This window comes from Ziziphus jujuba, chromosome 10 (assembly GCF_031755915.1).
Source record: "Ziziphus jujuba cultivar Dongzao chromosome 10, ASM3175591v1".
NCBI classification, from domain to species: domain Eukaryota; kingdom Viridiplantae; phylum Streptophyta; class Magnoliopsida; order Rosales; family Rhamnaceae; genus Ziziphus; species Ziziphus jujuba.
The window spans coordinates 6,666,703-6,683,315 of NC_083388.1; the positions used below are offsets into that span (position 1 = coordinate 6,666,703).

At 32.8% G+C, this 16,613-nt stretch overlaps 3 protein-coding genes and 1 non-coding gene across 4 annotated transcripts; 1 reads left to right on the forward strand and 3 right to left on the reverse strand.

Moving 5' to 3' along the window:
* Positions 1–492: 492 nt before the first annotated feature.
* Positions 493–565, reverse strand: TRNAR-ACG (transfer RNA arginine (anticodon ACG)). The gene has a single exon. It is a non-coding gene; the product is annotated as a tRNA-Arg (tRNA).
* Positions 566–2,168: 1,603 nt separating this feature from the next.
* Positions 2,169–4,053, forward strand: LOC107410695 (ubiquitin-like protein 5). The gene is made up of 2 exons (XM_016018158.4): positions 2,169–2,579; positions 3,748–4,053. The coding sequence occupies exon 1, from the start codon at positions 2,326–2,328 to the stop codon at positions 2,545–2,547; it is 222 nt and encodes a 73-aa protein (XP_015873644.1). The 5' UTR covers positions 2,169–2,325; the 3' UTR covers positions 2,548–2,579; positions 3,748–4,053.
* A 989-nt stretch (positions 4,054–5,042) lies between these two features.
* Positions 5,043–7,425, reverse strand: LOC107410694 (mitochondrial fission 1 protein A). Its single transcript, XM_016018157.4, has 5 exons — positions 7,233–7,425; positions 6,517–6,655; positions 6,186–6,310; positions 5,806–5,869; positions 5,043–5,348 (listed from the first exon to the last, which is right to left on the reverse strand). The coding sequence occupies exons 1-5, from the start codon at positions 7,323–7,325 to the stop codon at positions 5,263–5,265; spliced, it is 507 nt and encodes a 168-aa protein (XP_015873643.1). The 5' UTR covers positions 7,326–7,425; the 3' UTR covers positions 5,043–5,262.
* A 612-nt stretch (positions 7,426–8,037) lies between these two features.
* Positions 8,038–13,773, reverse strand: LOC107410734 (probable magnesium transporter NIPA4). Its single transcript, XM_016018205.4, has 9 exons — positions 13,507–13,773; positions 13,344–13,400; positions 12,885–12,975; positions 12,607–12,767; positions 12,398–12,525; positions 11,744–11,881; positions 9,584–9,676; positions 8,914–9,034; positions 8,038–8,818 (listed from the first exon to the last, which is right to left on the reverse strand). Exons 1-9 carry the CDS (start codon positions 13,637–13,639, stop codon positions 8,682–8,684), a joined length of 1,059 nt encoding a protein of 352 aa, XP_015873691.3. The 5' UTR covers positions 13,640–13,773; the 3' UTR covers positions 8,038–8,681.
* Positions 13,774–16,613: the final 2,840 nt, after the last annotated feature.

The window sequence follows — 16,613 nt, forward strand, 5'->3', positions numbered from 1 at the left end:
TCCTCATATTGTAAAATGAAAGGTAAAAGCTTAAACAGTCTAGTTTCAACTGTTTGGATAAGACCAAGTACTTCATTTTGCAGAATAATATACCTTATAATAATAATTGATCTAATTAATTGTTCATTGTTCTAGCTCACCATATGTTTTGTTTATCAGCCAAGGCCTAAATTTATGTGGCTGGGTAATCAGCACATCTGCTTTATTATGTCTGTAAACACAATGAAAATGACTACAGATACTGATCAAATATGGTTAAAATAAAAATAGATCTCTCTCTGTTGCTATTTGGTGCAAGCAAGGCAAGGTTTTATTTTTATGATAACTTTACTTTATTATTATTCTTTTTTTTTTTAAAAAAAAATCATAATATAAAAATTGTAAGATCATAATAAGCAATTATTTATGGATCACAAAAACACATGCATAAAAGAGATTATTATATTATTAAAAAGGAAAAATAAAAATAAAAAGTTTTAGAAAGTAAGCCGACGACTCCACTGGGGATCCAACCCAGAATCTCTGGTTCCGTAGACCAGCGCCTTATCCGTTGGGCCATGGAGTCAATCATTTTTGACAGTTAGGGTGACGAAAGTACGTTTATATAAAAATTTTGCTGCCGGAATCAAAGAGTTCCAAAAATGATAGTTTTGGTCCTCCTCCTATGAAATGGAAAGGAGCTTGTAATGGTGGCAAGAACGTTACCTGCAACAACAAGATCATTGGTGCTCAATACTAACAACACGAAGTAGTAATCAACTTTCAAGGATATGATAAGGCTCATGGGGACACCAAATGTTAGCTTCTATGGATTGGCAAAAGGAACTGCAAGAGGAGAGATCCCCTCAGAGAGAACCGCTGAATAAAAAACTCTGTCGAGCTGATTCAGGCTGCAAGGATGTAGAGATGTTTGGCTGCTTTCAACAATGCTATTGCAAATGGAGTTGATCTTTATCACAATCTCCATAAGAAGAGATACCACACTTGATTTCACATAAGATAGCATATCCATTGCAGCTTTTCATGGTGTGCACAAAGATTCTAACAGTGCAGGCTGCAGGAAATTCTGAGTTCATACAAAAGCTTCTATTACCATAAAACAAGCTTGGCACCATGGATACTCTCACATCAGAAGTAAGTAGTAGGGGTTGTGGGTGGTTCATGAAAAGATTATTCTTGGGAATGGATCAACTGCAGTGGGAGTCTCCATAATAGTTTCCTTTCAACCAAAAAGCTTTCTGTCATAAGTGGATGCAATGCTAAACCTTCAGTCCCTGCAGTTCCTGTCCTGGATGACTCTTCTTTGGTCAACAATAGAAAAACTCCAATAGCAGAGATACTACTAAAAAGTGAAGAAATCAAGTGCGCTCATATAGTTGGAGATTTCTCGTCCCAGGGACCAAACACTCTTATATACCTGAGATGTTGGAGCCTAATGCAACTGCTCCAGGTGTGGAGATTTTGGCACCATATTTAATACGTGGAGATGGAATTTTTTTTTTTTTTTAAGGTCAAGTGATTATTGGTGATTTGAATCCAAAACCTCACATATTGAAAACTTGGACAGTGCCATTAAATTGTCCCCAATAAATGGCTGATTCTTGTATAATTCCTATACCCCAAAAAAAAATTATAATTCAAAATTTCTTTTATTATTTTTACAAAATATATATATATATATATTTAAAAAATAAATCAGTTTCAAACCTGATATTCTTCGCCAAAAAGAATGAGAATAAAAACTTTGGTGCTTGTGTTTGTCGCAATGTAAAATATATAAGTTTTATATCCCTTTGAAGGACAAAAAAAAAAAAAGGATTATTTCTAACAATTGATTTCTTTTGAGAAGTAGCGAATGTGAGACTTCTTCAACTTATTATTTTTATTTTTTTTTTTTAAAAACAATGATACTTATTATCAATTTTTTTTTTTTTTTTTTTTTTTTTTTTTGAACTATCATTGATTACACAAGCTTTTTCCACTTTCGCAGCCTCCAAAGAAACACACACAATTGGACAAAAATCGTTAGGAAATGCAAAATTGAGTTGGGCAGAGTCGAAGTTTTGATTTCCAATTCAAAGAGTCTTCTAGAATATGGATATTTATTTATTATTTTTAAAGTCGGTTACTTTTTCCCACCAAATTGTATTCCTTTTTGGATTCGGACCCTACGATCAGACTTTTATTGTCTTCATCAACGGCCTAAATTGTTCCCAGAATCAATACCAGAATATTTAATCCCGGTAAGACCAATAAAACATCGTATCGTGCGGCAGAGCCAGAAATCTGAACTAGAAAAAGAGGAGGAGAAGAAGAAGAGGAAAGATGATAGAGGTGGTGCTGAACGATCGTCTGGGGAAGAAGGTGAGGGTGAAGTGCAACGACGACGACACCATCGGAGACCTGAAGAAGCTGGTGGCGGCTCAGACCGGCACCAGAGCCGATAAGATCCGAATTCAGAAGTGGTACAACATCTACAAGGACCATATTACCCTCAAGGACTACGAGATCCACGATGGCATGGGTCTCGAGCTCTACTACAACTGATTCTCCCCCCCCCCCCCCCTCCCCCCCCCCGCGTACGTCTTCTGTTTTTACTTTTTTTTTTTCTTTTTTTTTTTTTGGTTTTTCTTGAATTCTACAGAATATTTGAGTAATTTGGAGGGTGGTTCGGTCTATTATATTTGTTTTTCAGTTTTTCCCAAGTAGTTCTTGTTGCTGGGAATCATGGCAATCTGAATTGAATTGAAATGAAATTGTGTTTCTCTTTGCTACTAGTTAACCTTCAATCTTTACTAGGGTTTTTGAAAAGCTTGTCAATTGAAAACCATGTTGCCAATAAAATTTCAATTTTTCTGTTTTTGGTGAAATTTTAAAAATTGCTGCCTGGTGATAATTTTCTGATTCGTCTTTGTATTTGTTTTTATTTTTATTAACTATTGAGTACTGATTCTCTTAAAACCTATATGAGGTGCTTGCAATGCGTATTGCCCTTTTGATGATAATGCATATCGCCGTTTCGATGATTAAAAAAAAAGAAAAATGGAGTGAAATGTTGTTATGATGCTGTGTGACCATCTTCAATTCAAGTTTTTGAATGGATGAGTTAATGCAATGCTGACTTCTCAAATTGTGTGTTTTAGCTTGTCATAAAAGCAAATGGGAATGAGATAGCCTGATTATCTATCAAAAATATGCATGAAAGATATTTACATTGGTTTCTTTCAAAATAATTTCTAATACCACTGAGGGCTTTTTCAGTTTTATCTAGAACATCTCCAGATTAATAATTTTGATGAATGGTCTGGTTACTACTTAAAGGAGTATAATGATGTCTGCCCATAACTTATGCTAAGAATTAATGAACAATATTGTTGCATTTACACTCATACTGTCTTAACTTATACTAGAATGTCTATTATACTAGAATGAAAAGCTCATGGCAAGAAGCAGGATTTTGCATCTGCTTATGTAATTTCACGTGATGTTTAGAGTTTTGATTGTTGTATTTGTTTCTGTGCTTCCATGTATCAGGAAATGTCTTTTAACTTTTCGTGATTTATATTTATAACCTGTGGTACGACCCTGTTATTCATGCTGTCAACAACTCAAAAGGGACGATGATCACAGTATACAGCTAACTAGTTAGGTTTGCTTGTTGAAGAATGCGTTATTGTCTTTGGTGACATGCTTGCATGGTTGCACTTTAATTAATTATACTTTTTTTATTTTTTTCTCTGATCACAGATTTATATGCTATGGCAAATGCAATGGATACGGGTTTTCTCAATCTCAACCGTAGTGAAAAGGAAAGCTCCTGCCATTGGAGACACTATCAACTTTATAGCTAGCAATGCGTAGTCTTTACTCCATAATGTTAAAATTGGACATATTTCTTGTTAAGGAAAGCTCCTGCCATTGGAGACACTATCAACTTTATAGCTAGCAATGCGTAGTCTTTACTCCATAATGTTAAAATTGGATGACTGACTTGTTCTACTCGTAATAATCTGTGAATAAGCAACGCAACCTGGGATTAGAAAACTTTTAATATTTTGTAGTTGCTGAGTTTTTGCAGCCCATATATTGCTCATATCATATCACTACACTCATGTAGCTACTAGATTGTTATTGCATACACATGGTAGAATTTGGTGCTTCACGAATCAATCTTTAAAATGTTAATGCAGGGGTTATACCTTTTAATTATCTAAACGAGTTCCTACTTTTCCATAATCTTTTCCTTCTTAATTTATTTAATCTCTCTCTAGTATAGTGAACTTCCAGTGTTTTTCATCATTTTTCATAATTAACCACTCTCAACTTGCATAGTAATTTTCTCAGCAAAAAAATAGAACGTACATAGTAATTTAAATATATTTGAGAATAATAATCATAAAGAAAAAGGTAAGAAATTTTAGTTAGGATCAATTTTAAGGAATATAGCTTACACTGCCAAGTGGAAGTGCATCATGCTGGTGGACGACCGAGAACTCCAATCTGCCATGTAAGGCTTTGGCCATCTAACCTCTCAACATCATTTTACCCAGTCATTTTCCCATAGTCATTTTCCATGTGGGAGATAATTGTTGTTGTAAGGTGTAAATTAACGACTGCTTGTTAAGTTCAACCAAACGAACAAAGATTGAAGTATCATTTATCTTAAGATTTGAAAAGGAAGGCAAATAGCGGATGGAACTAAATGATAGATAGCCTGAACCAATGGAAGAGATGGAAAAATAATATAGTTATTCAAACTTAGAAGTGGGGATTTTGGCTTGTGCTAGGAAATATGGATGGTCACATCGATTGTTAATACTGACAAAGGATTAGAGCATTACCAATAAAAAAATAAGAAAAAGATTTGACATTTTGATCAAATTTAGCGACCAAATTGCTCTGAGGAAACAAATACAGAATTGAAGTATTACAGATTTAGTGGTTAAACTATTCTATATGGTATACGTGATTGAAATAACTTTTGTTAGTTTTGGTTCCTGTCAGAGTGATTGCAAAATAAATTTTGAAGAAAAAAACAAAAATAACAAAACAACCATTTTTACCAAGAAGAAAGACACCACGATATTAATATTTTGATTTACAAGAAAATAGCTATACAACATGAAAGTGCTAAAGATAAAAGACAAGAGACAAAATTTGTAATATAAAGTTGTAAAGAAACAGGAAACGAAGGTTCCGAGGATAAAAGCTTATGTTCTTCCCATACATTTGAGGGGGTGTAAGTGAATCATGAGGGTTGGCTTACTTCTTCCGAGCCACCGCTGCAGCAATCCCACCAGCTATCAGTCCCACAGCAGTAGCAGCAATGCCAATTCCAATAACACCATCTGCATTTCAATCCCAACATCACATACACAGGAATGTCATTCATTGAGTTTTTTTTTTTTTTTTTTTTTTTTTTTTTTTTCCAGCGAAAATTAATCCACTACTACAGTACCATATCGATCCCACCATGACTTCTTACATTCTTTATCCATGTCATTTAAGATGGCATATAATTCTATTTCCTAAATAACAATCCCAAGTTCAAGATAGTAGACATATAAAAAGACAACTTGAATTTACTAAAAACGCGTCTCTTTTAAATGGGGTCATGAATCAACTTGATTAGATTCAGTCAGAGATCAAGAAAAGTAATAGAAATTTAACGTGCTAATATGAAATTTATCAAGATTATCGTTATGATAGTTGCTATGAACTTGAAATTTTGTTGGGTCTTTGACTACATGGGTGTGCGTGCACATGGAAGAAAGAGAAAGGAAAATGGTAATGATTGATTGCTACCTCTTTTGATCCGGTCTTCAAGAGTTGCTTTAAGGGTTTGTGCCTGCCTCCAATCAGGAGCAATCTACAAAAGAAACGTTCACAATGGTTTGATGAGCCTTATGAAATCACTAAAGGAGAACAAAGATTGCTTTTTATCTGAAAAAAGACAGCCAAATGTTAAGGACTTGATCCATACATATATATACATGCATGTACAAAGTGGAGATCCAGAATTTTCTCTCTAGGGGAAAACTTACTAAAAGAATTATTGGCCTATTCCACAAGAATCATTTACTTTCCTTTGAAGGATTTATCCATAACCAAAAGGACACCAATTAAAGCAAAAGGTAAACAAGATTGCTAGTTACAAAATCAAAGACTGGGAACTGATTTCGTACCATCAAACACTGTTCAACAAGTTCCCTGCTCCTTGTATAGTCTCCGCTTCTGTAATAACCAACTGCCAGAAGATAAAGCTTTTCTCTTAACTGCAACGGGCTGGTATCACTGTTGGCCACAGAAGCTGCAAATGGTAGGTTCTCTTAAGTAATTCAAGGTTCAATGAAAACATATATTGAACAAAACAAGTAGCGTAACTGCCTTATTTAAGAAAAAGAATACCAAACCCAACAACTACCTTACAATTTCACTTCTTTGATTAAAGACATCCCCAAAAAAAAAGCAGAAAAGAAAGATAAAGGTGTTTGACATTTAAATGTTTATGTGCACCTTCAAGCATTGCTATCCCACGTTGAACATCTTCAGGAAATCTGGAGTGAACAAGAGCCCATGACAAACGCATGATACACTCTTTCAGCAACTCATCAGAGGAGCCATTTTGAGCCTCTGCAACCTCTCTTTCACAACCCTGTCAATGCATTGAATCCAGAAAAAACAGTTAAACAAAAAGGTTTGGTAAAAAATGCAGCATTTCCATTACAAACAAAAATACCAAAGACATCATCATCCATTAATTCCTTTCTTATCATACCAACCAACAACATACCCATATTTTTTATTCTAAAGCATTCAACAAAAGCAAGTTGTATTATCCTTGGTACAAAATTTAGCTAATCAAGCACAAGCTAGAACTATCATAAAAAAAACACAAGCTAGAACGAAAACCCTTTTCTCACCAAACAAACATCTGCTACCCTATGGACGCAAAAACCATCAACTCTGAATAAATTATTAAAAAAATATATATACTACATACACAAGAGCATTAAAATTGGCTCAATTACACAGTAGCAGCATTCAACTTCAAATCTCCTTCGACACTAAAACTAGAACCACAATTGACATTTCATTTTCCCAGGTTTTCCAGAAAATAAAAACCCTAAAATGCAACCAAATTCTTTGGTATATTATTAAACAAAGCCCAACAATTACAAAGAGATGAAGAACCCTAACGAAAATTAATTCATGAAAAAAAAAAAACGTACAACAATTACGTCACGGTCACACCAAGGGATTTTCTCGCCGCCGGAGAAGAAGTTGCCCACCGACTCGAAAAATTTCCCAACCTTGGCTTCCATTTTTCTGTGTCTCTCTTTCTCTATCTGTTCTGCGCTGTTGATTTTTGCTTTGATATTAGAGTTTTTTCTTTCTTTTTTTATTTTGGGAAGTCTTTTCACTAAAAAAATAGTACTGGAAATATCCTTGGGGTTTTTTTTTTAATTATATTTTTTATTGCAGATCACTCTGTGAACTTGTCAGTTTCCCATTGAGGACTCGGCTTTTCCAGGTTTTTACTTTTAACCCACAGGTTATTTTCTTTACATTTTTTCACTGAGCCTTCATTGCACCGCATCATTTTGATCAGGACCGTCCTTATCATATGAACTTATCATAGAATCTCTCTTATAATTTGATCTTTTAACATATGAACTTATCATAGAATCTCTCTTATGATTTGATCTTTTAACTCTTGACTGTATTTGTTTTTAAGCAATAATGGTCCATTTTACCGAATTCAGATTAATTAGGGCTAAATCCAAATCGATTATATTCTTTAATAGCTTAAAATTCTTCTTCTTTTTATTTATTTATTTATTTATTGATATTATAAATTATTCTAATTTAAGAATCAATTTTTTCATAATAACTTTTTTTTTTTTTTTTGGGCACATATTTTCTCACAATAACGTTAGGTAGCCCAAAAAACTTCACTGTAACCTATCTTTTTGTACATTAAAGCATATTAAAAGGGAAATGGCGTAAGCAGAAGTTTGAAGTAAAGCTGAAACATGAACACCAATAAAGGCATTTATACATTACATTCATTTCTCAGAAGAATCTCAATCTTTGTCAAACTATAGTACTACAAAGAATTACCAACAAACAACCACCCTACAACAACTCATCCCTTCATAAAGCTCTGAAAACAAGAACATCAAAAAAAACCAAAAGCCAAAGGCCAAAGAAAAAGAATAAAAAATTATAGAAACCCAATGATTTTGTCCATGGAGCTTCAGTTTCACATCAGTTCTTCCAGGTTCCAATTGATTTGATGATGTAACAGCCCAGTATTCCAGTTCCTCACAAAAGTCCATGTTGTCAGGTCTTCTAAGGCACCCAAACTTAGCAATAGAGCCATCTTTCCTTATTGTGACAAATGAACAAAACAAACATTTGAGAACCAGAATCTTGGCCACCATTGAATTTTAAAGCCCCTGGAAAAGCTTAAATATGTTATCCATTACTCCACTAGAGTCTGAAATCCCAACGACCATGGAGATGGCTAAACAGCCACCCCAAAATCACTCCTTGTATTTTAATCTGATCAGAACTAGAAGATACGAGCCATCTACTGGGCTATGTTTTGAGCTTGAATTGTCAATGCCCTGCTGCCAAATAAAGTGGGGCAGTATCTTCTTGAAACATATTATTTACTAGGACTCCTGTATTCTTAAGCAAATATCCTCAGTAGGAGGATCATTTTCCTCATTGTGCTTAAACGATTCCCCATTTCCACTACAAAGTCGCGCAGATAATGAAGGGGAGACCGGCAAATAGCTACTAGCGCCACCTATTTCAAAATTTGAGATGAGTCCAAAATAATTCCAAGTTTAAATGATATTGGAAACTGGAAAGAAAATGGTACTAGAGAGATTGATCTCAAACCTCTAAAAGACGAGCTTCTCTCAAGCTCTCTTGTTGTGTGCAACAAGATGGTCCCAGAGAGCACAACAATAAAGCCACATATTTCTGATATGATGTTTCCACCACTTTGATCATCCCAATCCTACAATAATAAGTTCCATTTTTCCCATTAAATTAGATTTACAATCAGCAATTCCTGTTTTTTTCGAAAATAAAAAACAAGTTCCTAAACTGATCCAAGTATCTTAGATATGCTGACTAGATCTGCCTCAGGAAACCTGAAGTTGATAAAATGTCTATATTTGAAGTGTGGATAGGGTCAGTTTGACAACGAATCCCCTAAAACTAAGGACCACATCTATTCTAGTTCCAAACTTCCAATATGAACGAAAATCTGAAATAGTGAACTTGGTTTAGGCTTACAGCTGAGCATGAACTTCTTTAGGGGGCTGGTTGCAATGCATTGTTTGAAACAAGTAATTAGGGAACTCTAATAATGTGTGCTTCATATTAAAATCTCAAACCTAATGCCTCAAATAACAAGAAATTAGATTGTGAAGTTGTTTTCCATTTGATTAATCAAATGTAAAGTTTGAGATGTAGATTGGGGGGTGGGTGGGGCATAAAGGGTATAAACTAATGACATATCTCGCATATCTAACTTTAAATGCCAGAACTGACTTAATCATACCTTGAACATTATGACACTGGCAAGGATTGTGAGTGTCGTAAACATAACATAATAAATAGGAGACACTACTGCAGTGTTGAATGTGTCAAGTGCCTGAAACATCAGAGTTTAATTGTTAGGGCAGAAGATAATTAGAAACAGTAGGAACCAAAACAGAATGGAACTTCCAAATCATGTAAAGATAAAGCATCCTACAAGACAAGAATAAACATTGCATGCACATAGCAGATAATCACACACCAATAACACAATTACTACTAGAATATATTGGATCCGTTACAGATAATGTTTGAGGTAGGCTCTTCTTTCATAAGAAGTCATTATAGAAGGGTCCAAAGCTTTAACATCCCTTACTTTTTCAGGTGATAAAAGTAGGGGACAGTTTGGAAGAAAAAAATTTTAATAAACAAAGAGGAGACATCAATAAGATTCATGCGCTTGCTTTCTCATTTTAAGATCGACAAGAGTTTCCACATAAGCATTCCTCAGTTTTCTTCTTTAATAAACTCAAATGTTCTTTTAGTTATCCACATGCCAATAAGTTTCAGATTTCCCCAATTTTTTTATGTTTTCCACAGTGCAGCAACAACCAATCTTCCATCTTATAGTAACAAGTTTCTTCCTGAAGTAGTGTTGAAATAAGCATAATTTTGGTGTCATTTCTGATTATTAATATAAAACTTATAATATATCCCAACAATAAGATGTGCTCCAGCATATTGAAGGCAAAGATATGGTTTCACACATTTCTAAGATAACGTTAGGGAGGTGCATCTGATGTTACTCTAGCCCTAAATTTACGGCACTTGGATACTATTCGATTGATTACACTTACAACCTCCCTCAGAGGCATCTAGAGATTTCATTTCACATAAATACCTCTTGATTTGGGATATTCGCTCAAGAAGCAGCCTACATGACATGCTAAGGAAGTCAGAGTCAGGCTGGCACAAAGCCATAGATATGGTTAGGATTCGTTAAACAGTCAGAATTAAACAGCTTTAATATTCTAGGATGGAGTAAATCTCCATGTATATTTGATACATTCAAATGAAAAAGAAAACACAAGAAAACGAATTGAAACATAAACTCACAACTTGATCTGTCTTAAGTTGTAACATTTCCTAATTTCTCAATTATTATGGCAAACTTCCAACTCTTTAAACACCATATTTGTTTGTACAAGGTTGAAGAATGAGCACAACAGTACCAAAGGAGTTTAGAAGTGGAAGATGCATGCAAAACTTCATGAAGAGCTCTATGATAAACAAAAGAGTATATTTCATGACAAGCATAGCATAGAAGGAGTAAAACCAAGGCAAAAATGACATCGAGTATGAAATGGAGTTAAAGAAGGGATAGATTCTATTCTCTAGCTAAAACATAGAATTCAAACATGAACTAGTTATTGAATCCACTGTAGCATTTATTAACCTACAGAATGAAATCAAATTTATGTTAAGATATGATAGAAAAGAGGAGAAATAAGACAGACAAAAGAAGGAAGATGTAGGAGAGAAGAGCTAAGAATGGAATGCGATCCTTATCTCTAGGTCTCAAATTTCCAGTCCCTCATTTTTGGGGGAATGGTTCATTCCTTAGAACTGTTAACCACACAAATATTTCCTAAGAGGCTGCATGAACTTAAAGTAGTTTTGTTAGATTAATTAATAAATACTTTCACTGGTTCACTCAAAAAAGCACAAATGAGCTCATTAATGACCAGCTAAGCTAACATATTTGCAAAGGAAACATGATTGTGCCACACATTTGTACCTATGGTAATCTTCAATTCTCTTGATAGATTGTCAATTGAGAGACAATTTTCTTAACAGATTGTGAATTTGAGAATCATTTAGCTGGAAGAAAATTCAACTATTTATACATAGCAATTTCTACAAAATTTTGGCTAAGCCAGGCTTCCACCAAGATAGGAAAAAAAATGAAGGAAGGCAACATATTTATTTATGTTCTCAAAGCTATTTTACCATTTGATATGTAAAAGCATACAGAAAAGGTAAGAAAACAGGGCAAAAATGGAAATTGCAAATACTAAACAAGACAAGTTGGCAGTTTATACACAGGTGCAAGATTATGGACAGGGTCATAGGCGATGATTGGCCAACTTTAACATTCTGGCAACAGTAATGCACAACTAACCTTGTTGAGATAATTCATTTGAGTGATGACACATGTCGCCACAACCAACATAAAAAACCATGTTTCTGGATAGATTAACTGGTTCTTTCCCTCAAAAGTTAATTTGAGAGAAGTTCCAAGGGCTTTAACACTCATCACCTGCAGAATTACAGTAAAATATGCAATATACTTGTCAAAATCAAAATGAAACAAATACTTGAAAGAAAAGGTAAGCTTGTATATAGAGTTCTTCCAAGACAACTTTCAGTGACAGAAATCATTAAAAAGAACTTCGGGGTATACAAAGAAATCTCAAGTGACTCATCTGATTCAATTAAAACCCCACTTTAAATTACATTTGGCCATAGAAAAACTTTAGAGGTGAGGTTTTACAAATGTACTCAAAGAAATTCTTACAAGTATATTTCCTACCTTTATATTGAGGAAAACCGGGCACCTTAAACGTGTTATCATGTCCAGAAACAAACTTATAGTTAACAGGCACCTATCATAAGTAAAAGGAAATCTATGTTCTTTTTTCTCCCCCTCTTTTGGGGGGCAAGGAGAGTGTAATGGCACATTGTAGTTCAATTCTAATAAAGGAAATCTGAATACTCAGGTTATTAGTACTTGACTGAAACAAAATTATAGTTATTAGTTCTCAAAATGACTCACCGAGAGAGAACCCATCAGAGAACAAATGCCAGTGTAAACCAGCACATTTGTGTGCCCACATTGTGGTGAGAAATGGAAGACCAGAATGAAAACTAAGACGATTACTGATCCCACATAAAGCAAAAACGCTGCAAAAGAAATTATTATTGTTAGTCAACAAGAGAAGTGTAATGTATATGCTAAGAAACAGAAATGATGCTGAATAAAACCTGGCTGAGTTGCCATATTCCATATCTCAAGCACAGAAGTGATTGGATGCTCTTGTGGTGCGTGGATAATAATTATTACCGAACCAGAAATACACATCACACATCCCAATATCCCAAGATTGTGTAATTTCTCCTTCAAGATGAAGTGAGCCAGCACAGCACTACACACAACAAATATGAATTTATAAATCTTGTGAGCAACAAGTCACCAGGCCACATTATATCAAACTAGATAAAAGGAAAAAAGTGACCCAACAAGAAATTAGAAGAAATACTACCTGATGATTATACTTAATGCACCAAGAGGGGTAACAAGAACTGCTGGAGCAAATGCATATGCAATGAAGTTTGCAGCCTCTCCAACAATCACTATATCAGAAATCATAAATTTAAGAGGCATTATTACATGACCAATTTCATAAAATATGACCATGGTAGGTTAGAAACTGCACATTTTAACCAACTAGAGCCAATTGCCACAAACTGAACAAGACAATAATTTTTCATGATGGAAGAAGTTCGCTGTCCCAAGAGCAAGAGTACAAACAAAAATGCAAAATTTGAAAAATTGTTGACAATAAATATCCAAATAATCATAATTGACAGCCAGTCTCATTGGTGTTTAATTTGCAGAAGCTAAAGTAGGAAAGAAAATTATGCAATACCCACAAAAGAAATAAAATAAAATAGTTTTTTAGCTTAGATGGGGAAAAAAATATTAAAAATTAGTAACTAACTTGTGATCATGCCAAGCCACCATAGAGGTTCCAGGAGGTAAGAATACCCACCAACACCTACAAACCAAGAGTCAAAGAGACAAACCCAATTGAGAAAACAAAAAACCCAGAATAAAAAAATGATTTTTTATTGAGAAATATATATATGTGAGAAGAAATCCACCAGCTCTGACCCCAGAAGCAGCTGCTGCTCTTCTAAGACCTTTCTTTTTTATGATAAAACTTGCCCCAATGAACAAACTAGACAACAAAGCTAAAGCAACGCCTTTGATATTCTCTCTAGAGAAACCAGCCATGTTCGAATATATTGTGTCTTTCTTTGATCTTTTTTCTTCGTTTCTTCATCGATGGTCTTTTCAATCACAAGCTTTTCCAGCAGATCGTCATCCTCTGGTTTCCTCTTCCAAATTCTTGAATATCCTTCCTTGGTATCTATAATGGGCTGACCTATGTTGTAAAACCACTACACCTTATTTCTGTATGAGCACATCTCTGTTGACCTCCACCTGTATTTTTGTCTTTTTTTGTTAAATTAACCTGTATTTTTGTCTTTCATAAAGAATTTTCCTAATTCATTTTTCGTCTATAATTTAATGATAAAAGAAATTATTTATTTGGTCTTCATACTCATTACTGTATCTGATCTGTAAAGTCTATTTAAATAAGCAATGTATTTAATTTTTTTTTTTTGGTTTTTATTATATATTACATGGATAAAACTTTATAACATACTAAATTTTTATTAAAATATTTTTTGAAAAATAAATTATTGTAAATTAAATCGATGTGTTTTTAAAAATTAAAAGATTGCTAAATATTCTTATACAAAATTTTAAGTATTTCTTTCATTTGTTCAATTTGATAATTATAAATTTTTAAAAAATAATAATAATAATTTAATGGCAAAGGATTTTTCAAATTTAGAATTTTATAATTGGAATATTCAGTAGAGAACTTGAAGATCAAAATTAAATGGTTGAAATTGAACGAGTTCTCCATTTGAAGGGGCAAACAAAAAGTATTTTAAATTCTTATAAATAAATATAAAAAATAAAATAAAACAAAAAAAGGATGGCAGCCTTACATTATTCTCAATCCCATGAAGTTGTCAATTTTGTGTGCGACCCACAATGCTTCCTAATTGGACTGCATCAAAACTTTGCTGGCAGTAGGCTTTTTACTGTTCCTATTTCAAATCATTTGTGGTGCGCCTATTCACAATGATGCTCAAACAAACACACATCAAAACAGAAATTCCACATTTACATGCATATATATCTTCAAATACTGCCAAGCCAGACTGTGAACTTGTTTTATTCTTACTTTTTGTTTATTCTTTTTTATTTTTTATTTCATATCATTGGAACTATTAGAATCTAAAATTTCACATTAGAAAATATGAAGATTTTCATTAGACTCTTAAAACTACTTTTTTTGTTTTTGTTGGATTATAATATTTCACTGTTTCATTTACAGAAGGGCACATCCCAACAACAAAGTAAAGAAAAAATAAAATTATTATAACTATTATTAGCTTTAATATCTTTCACATTCATAAAAAGTATATTATGCTATTATGTTCTTTCCAAATATACATTTCACGATAGTACTTTGATAATTGTTATTATTTTTTATTTTGAATAAATATTGTATAGATATATAATAATGTTATGTTCAATATTAAAAAAAAAAATGTAATCACATTAAAAACTTGAATGAAAGTGAACCTCTCACACATGAAGTTAAACTTTTCAAAGCTAGAAATGAGAGTTAGCATAAACATATACAATACTTGCTATATTAAATCTGTGTCCTGCTCTTTAATATGCATATATAATTGTTTGTGTGTATCTTTTAGAAAATAAGTGTGTAAATAATTTACAGATATATTTTTTTACAAAATACGCGTGTAAATTTTTTTAATATTCACAAATAAATATTTTTTATAATAAAATTATATATATATATTATTTGAAAAAATTGATTTTTACTATAAAGAAACAATAATTTATATCATTGAGATGATATCCCGCATGGATCATTTTTACTATACTTGAAATATGAAAATGTAAGTTTTATATATATACACGAAGAGTGTTCACAATATGAAATCTGTTCAATTCCAACCTTATCAAACTTGAATAGAAAATAATAATTATTAATTATTACATTAATAAATAACAACTGAAAGAGCATGTTGAGCGTACACGAGCAGTACCACAAGCTAGCAACACCCAGAAACCAAGATCCACTTAAATACTTAGACGTGCTGCTTCTGGCAATGCGTCCAGTTGGCATTTACTGAATGGATCCTCAATCCTTTTCTCGCATTGGTCACCAGGCAAACTTAAACCAACAAGAGACGTAGGGGAAACAACCTCATCAATCTGTCCTGTATTATCCCTAACTCTACCAATAGCCAATTGCCAAACTAGCATTGTTAGCCATTGACTGGTCACCTTTTTGTTATTAAATTAATTATCAATCAAAAATTAATCCTACGTATAATTAATTAAGTATGGAATTAAATTTTAATCTTACTATTTTGGACTATTAAGTTCCGACAAGCTTTCATTTGTAAGTTATTTTTTCCATTAATTGTGTCTACATACATAGTGACATTAACTTTTTTTAAGTTGAAAATGATTATTATTATTATTTTATTTGCATGGATGAAATTTGTTAGCAGTTTTTAATAATGCAGAGAATTTATTGTGTTCATATGGAGACAATATAGTAGCAAAGCCATCTAATATTTAAAAAAAGAATAATAAAATAAAAGTTTCCAAAATTTATCAATGTTTATTATCGCTTATGAAAAATAAGTTTATTTTATTTTATTTTATTTACATTTTATTTTATTTACTAACTTTTTAAGAAGGTCTTTAATTTTTTATTGTAAGATTGAAAGTTGATTGAGTTGCCTAATGTTTATGCAACTATAAAACATCTTCCTTTCTAACTAATATCATAAATTTGAATAAGAGTAATTAGTGAGTTTGCTTGTAGTTCACTGATCCATAGACTGAGATATGCATCCTCTATATGTACACTTTAATTTGGATCATATCTCTTAAAAGGAAGATCAATGATGACTGAGATAGTGAAGAATCCAGAAAATTGCAAGCCCTACTTAGAATTGACAAGCCCATGTGTCCTAAAATTGCATTCTCTCAAAAAATAAAAAATAATACATGATATTTTTTTTGTCTTTTTTTAAAAAAATTTTTTGGGTAAATAATTAGTTTTTTTTTTGTTTTTTGTTTATAT

What these genes read in the sequence shown, in the direction of transcription:
- LOC107410695 (XM_016018158.4), top strand. Translation starts at nt 2,326, where the DNA reads ATGATAGAGGTGGTGCTGAACGATCGTCTGGGGAAGAAGGTGAGGGTG.
- LOC107410694 (XM_016018157.4), bottom strand. Translation starts at nt 7,325, where the DNA reads ATGGAAGCCAAGGTTGGGAAATTTTTCGAGTCGGTGGGCAACTTCTTC. An exon ending in GTGACCGTGACGTAATTGTT is followed by an intron (nt 6,656 to 7,232) that starts GTACGTTTTTTT and finishes ATGCATTGACAG; the next exon opens with GGTTGTGAAAGAGAGGTTGC. An exon ending in TGGGATAGCAATGCTTGAAG is followed by an intron (nt 6,311 to 6,516) that starts GTGCACATAAAC and finishes TACCATTTGCAG; the next exon opens with CTTCTGTGGCCAACAGTGAT.
- LOC107410734 (XM_016018205.4), bottom strand. Translation starts at nt 13,639, where the DNA reads ATGGCTGGTTTCTCTAGAGAGAATATCAAAGGCGTTGCTTTAGCTTTG. An exon ending in GTGGCTTGGCATGATCACAA is followed by an intron (nt 12,976 to 13,343) that starts GTTAGTTACTAA and finishes TTTCTGATATAG; the next exon opens with TGATTGTTGGAGAGGCTGCA. An exon ending in GCATTAAGTATAATCATCAG is followed by an intron (nt 12,768 to 12,884) that starts GTAGTATTTCTT and finishes TGTTGTGTGTAG; the next exon opens with TGCTGTGCTGGCTCACTTCA.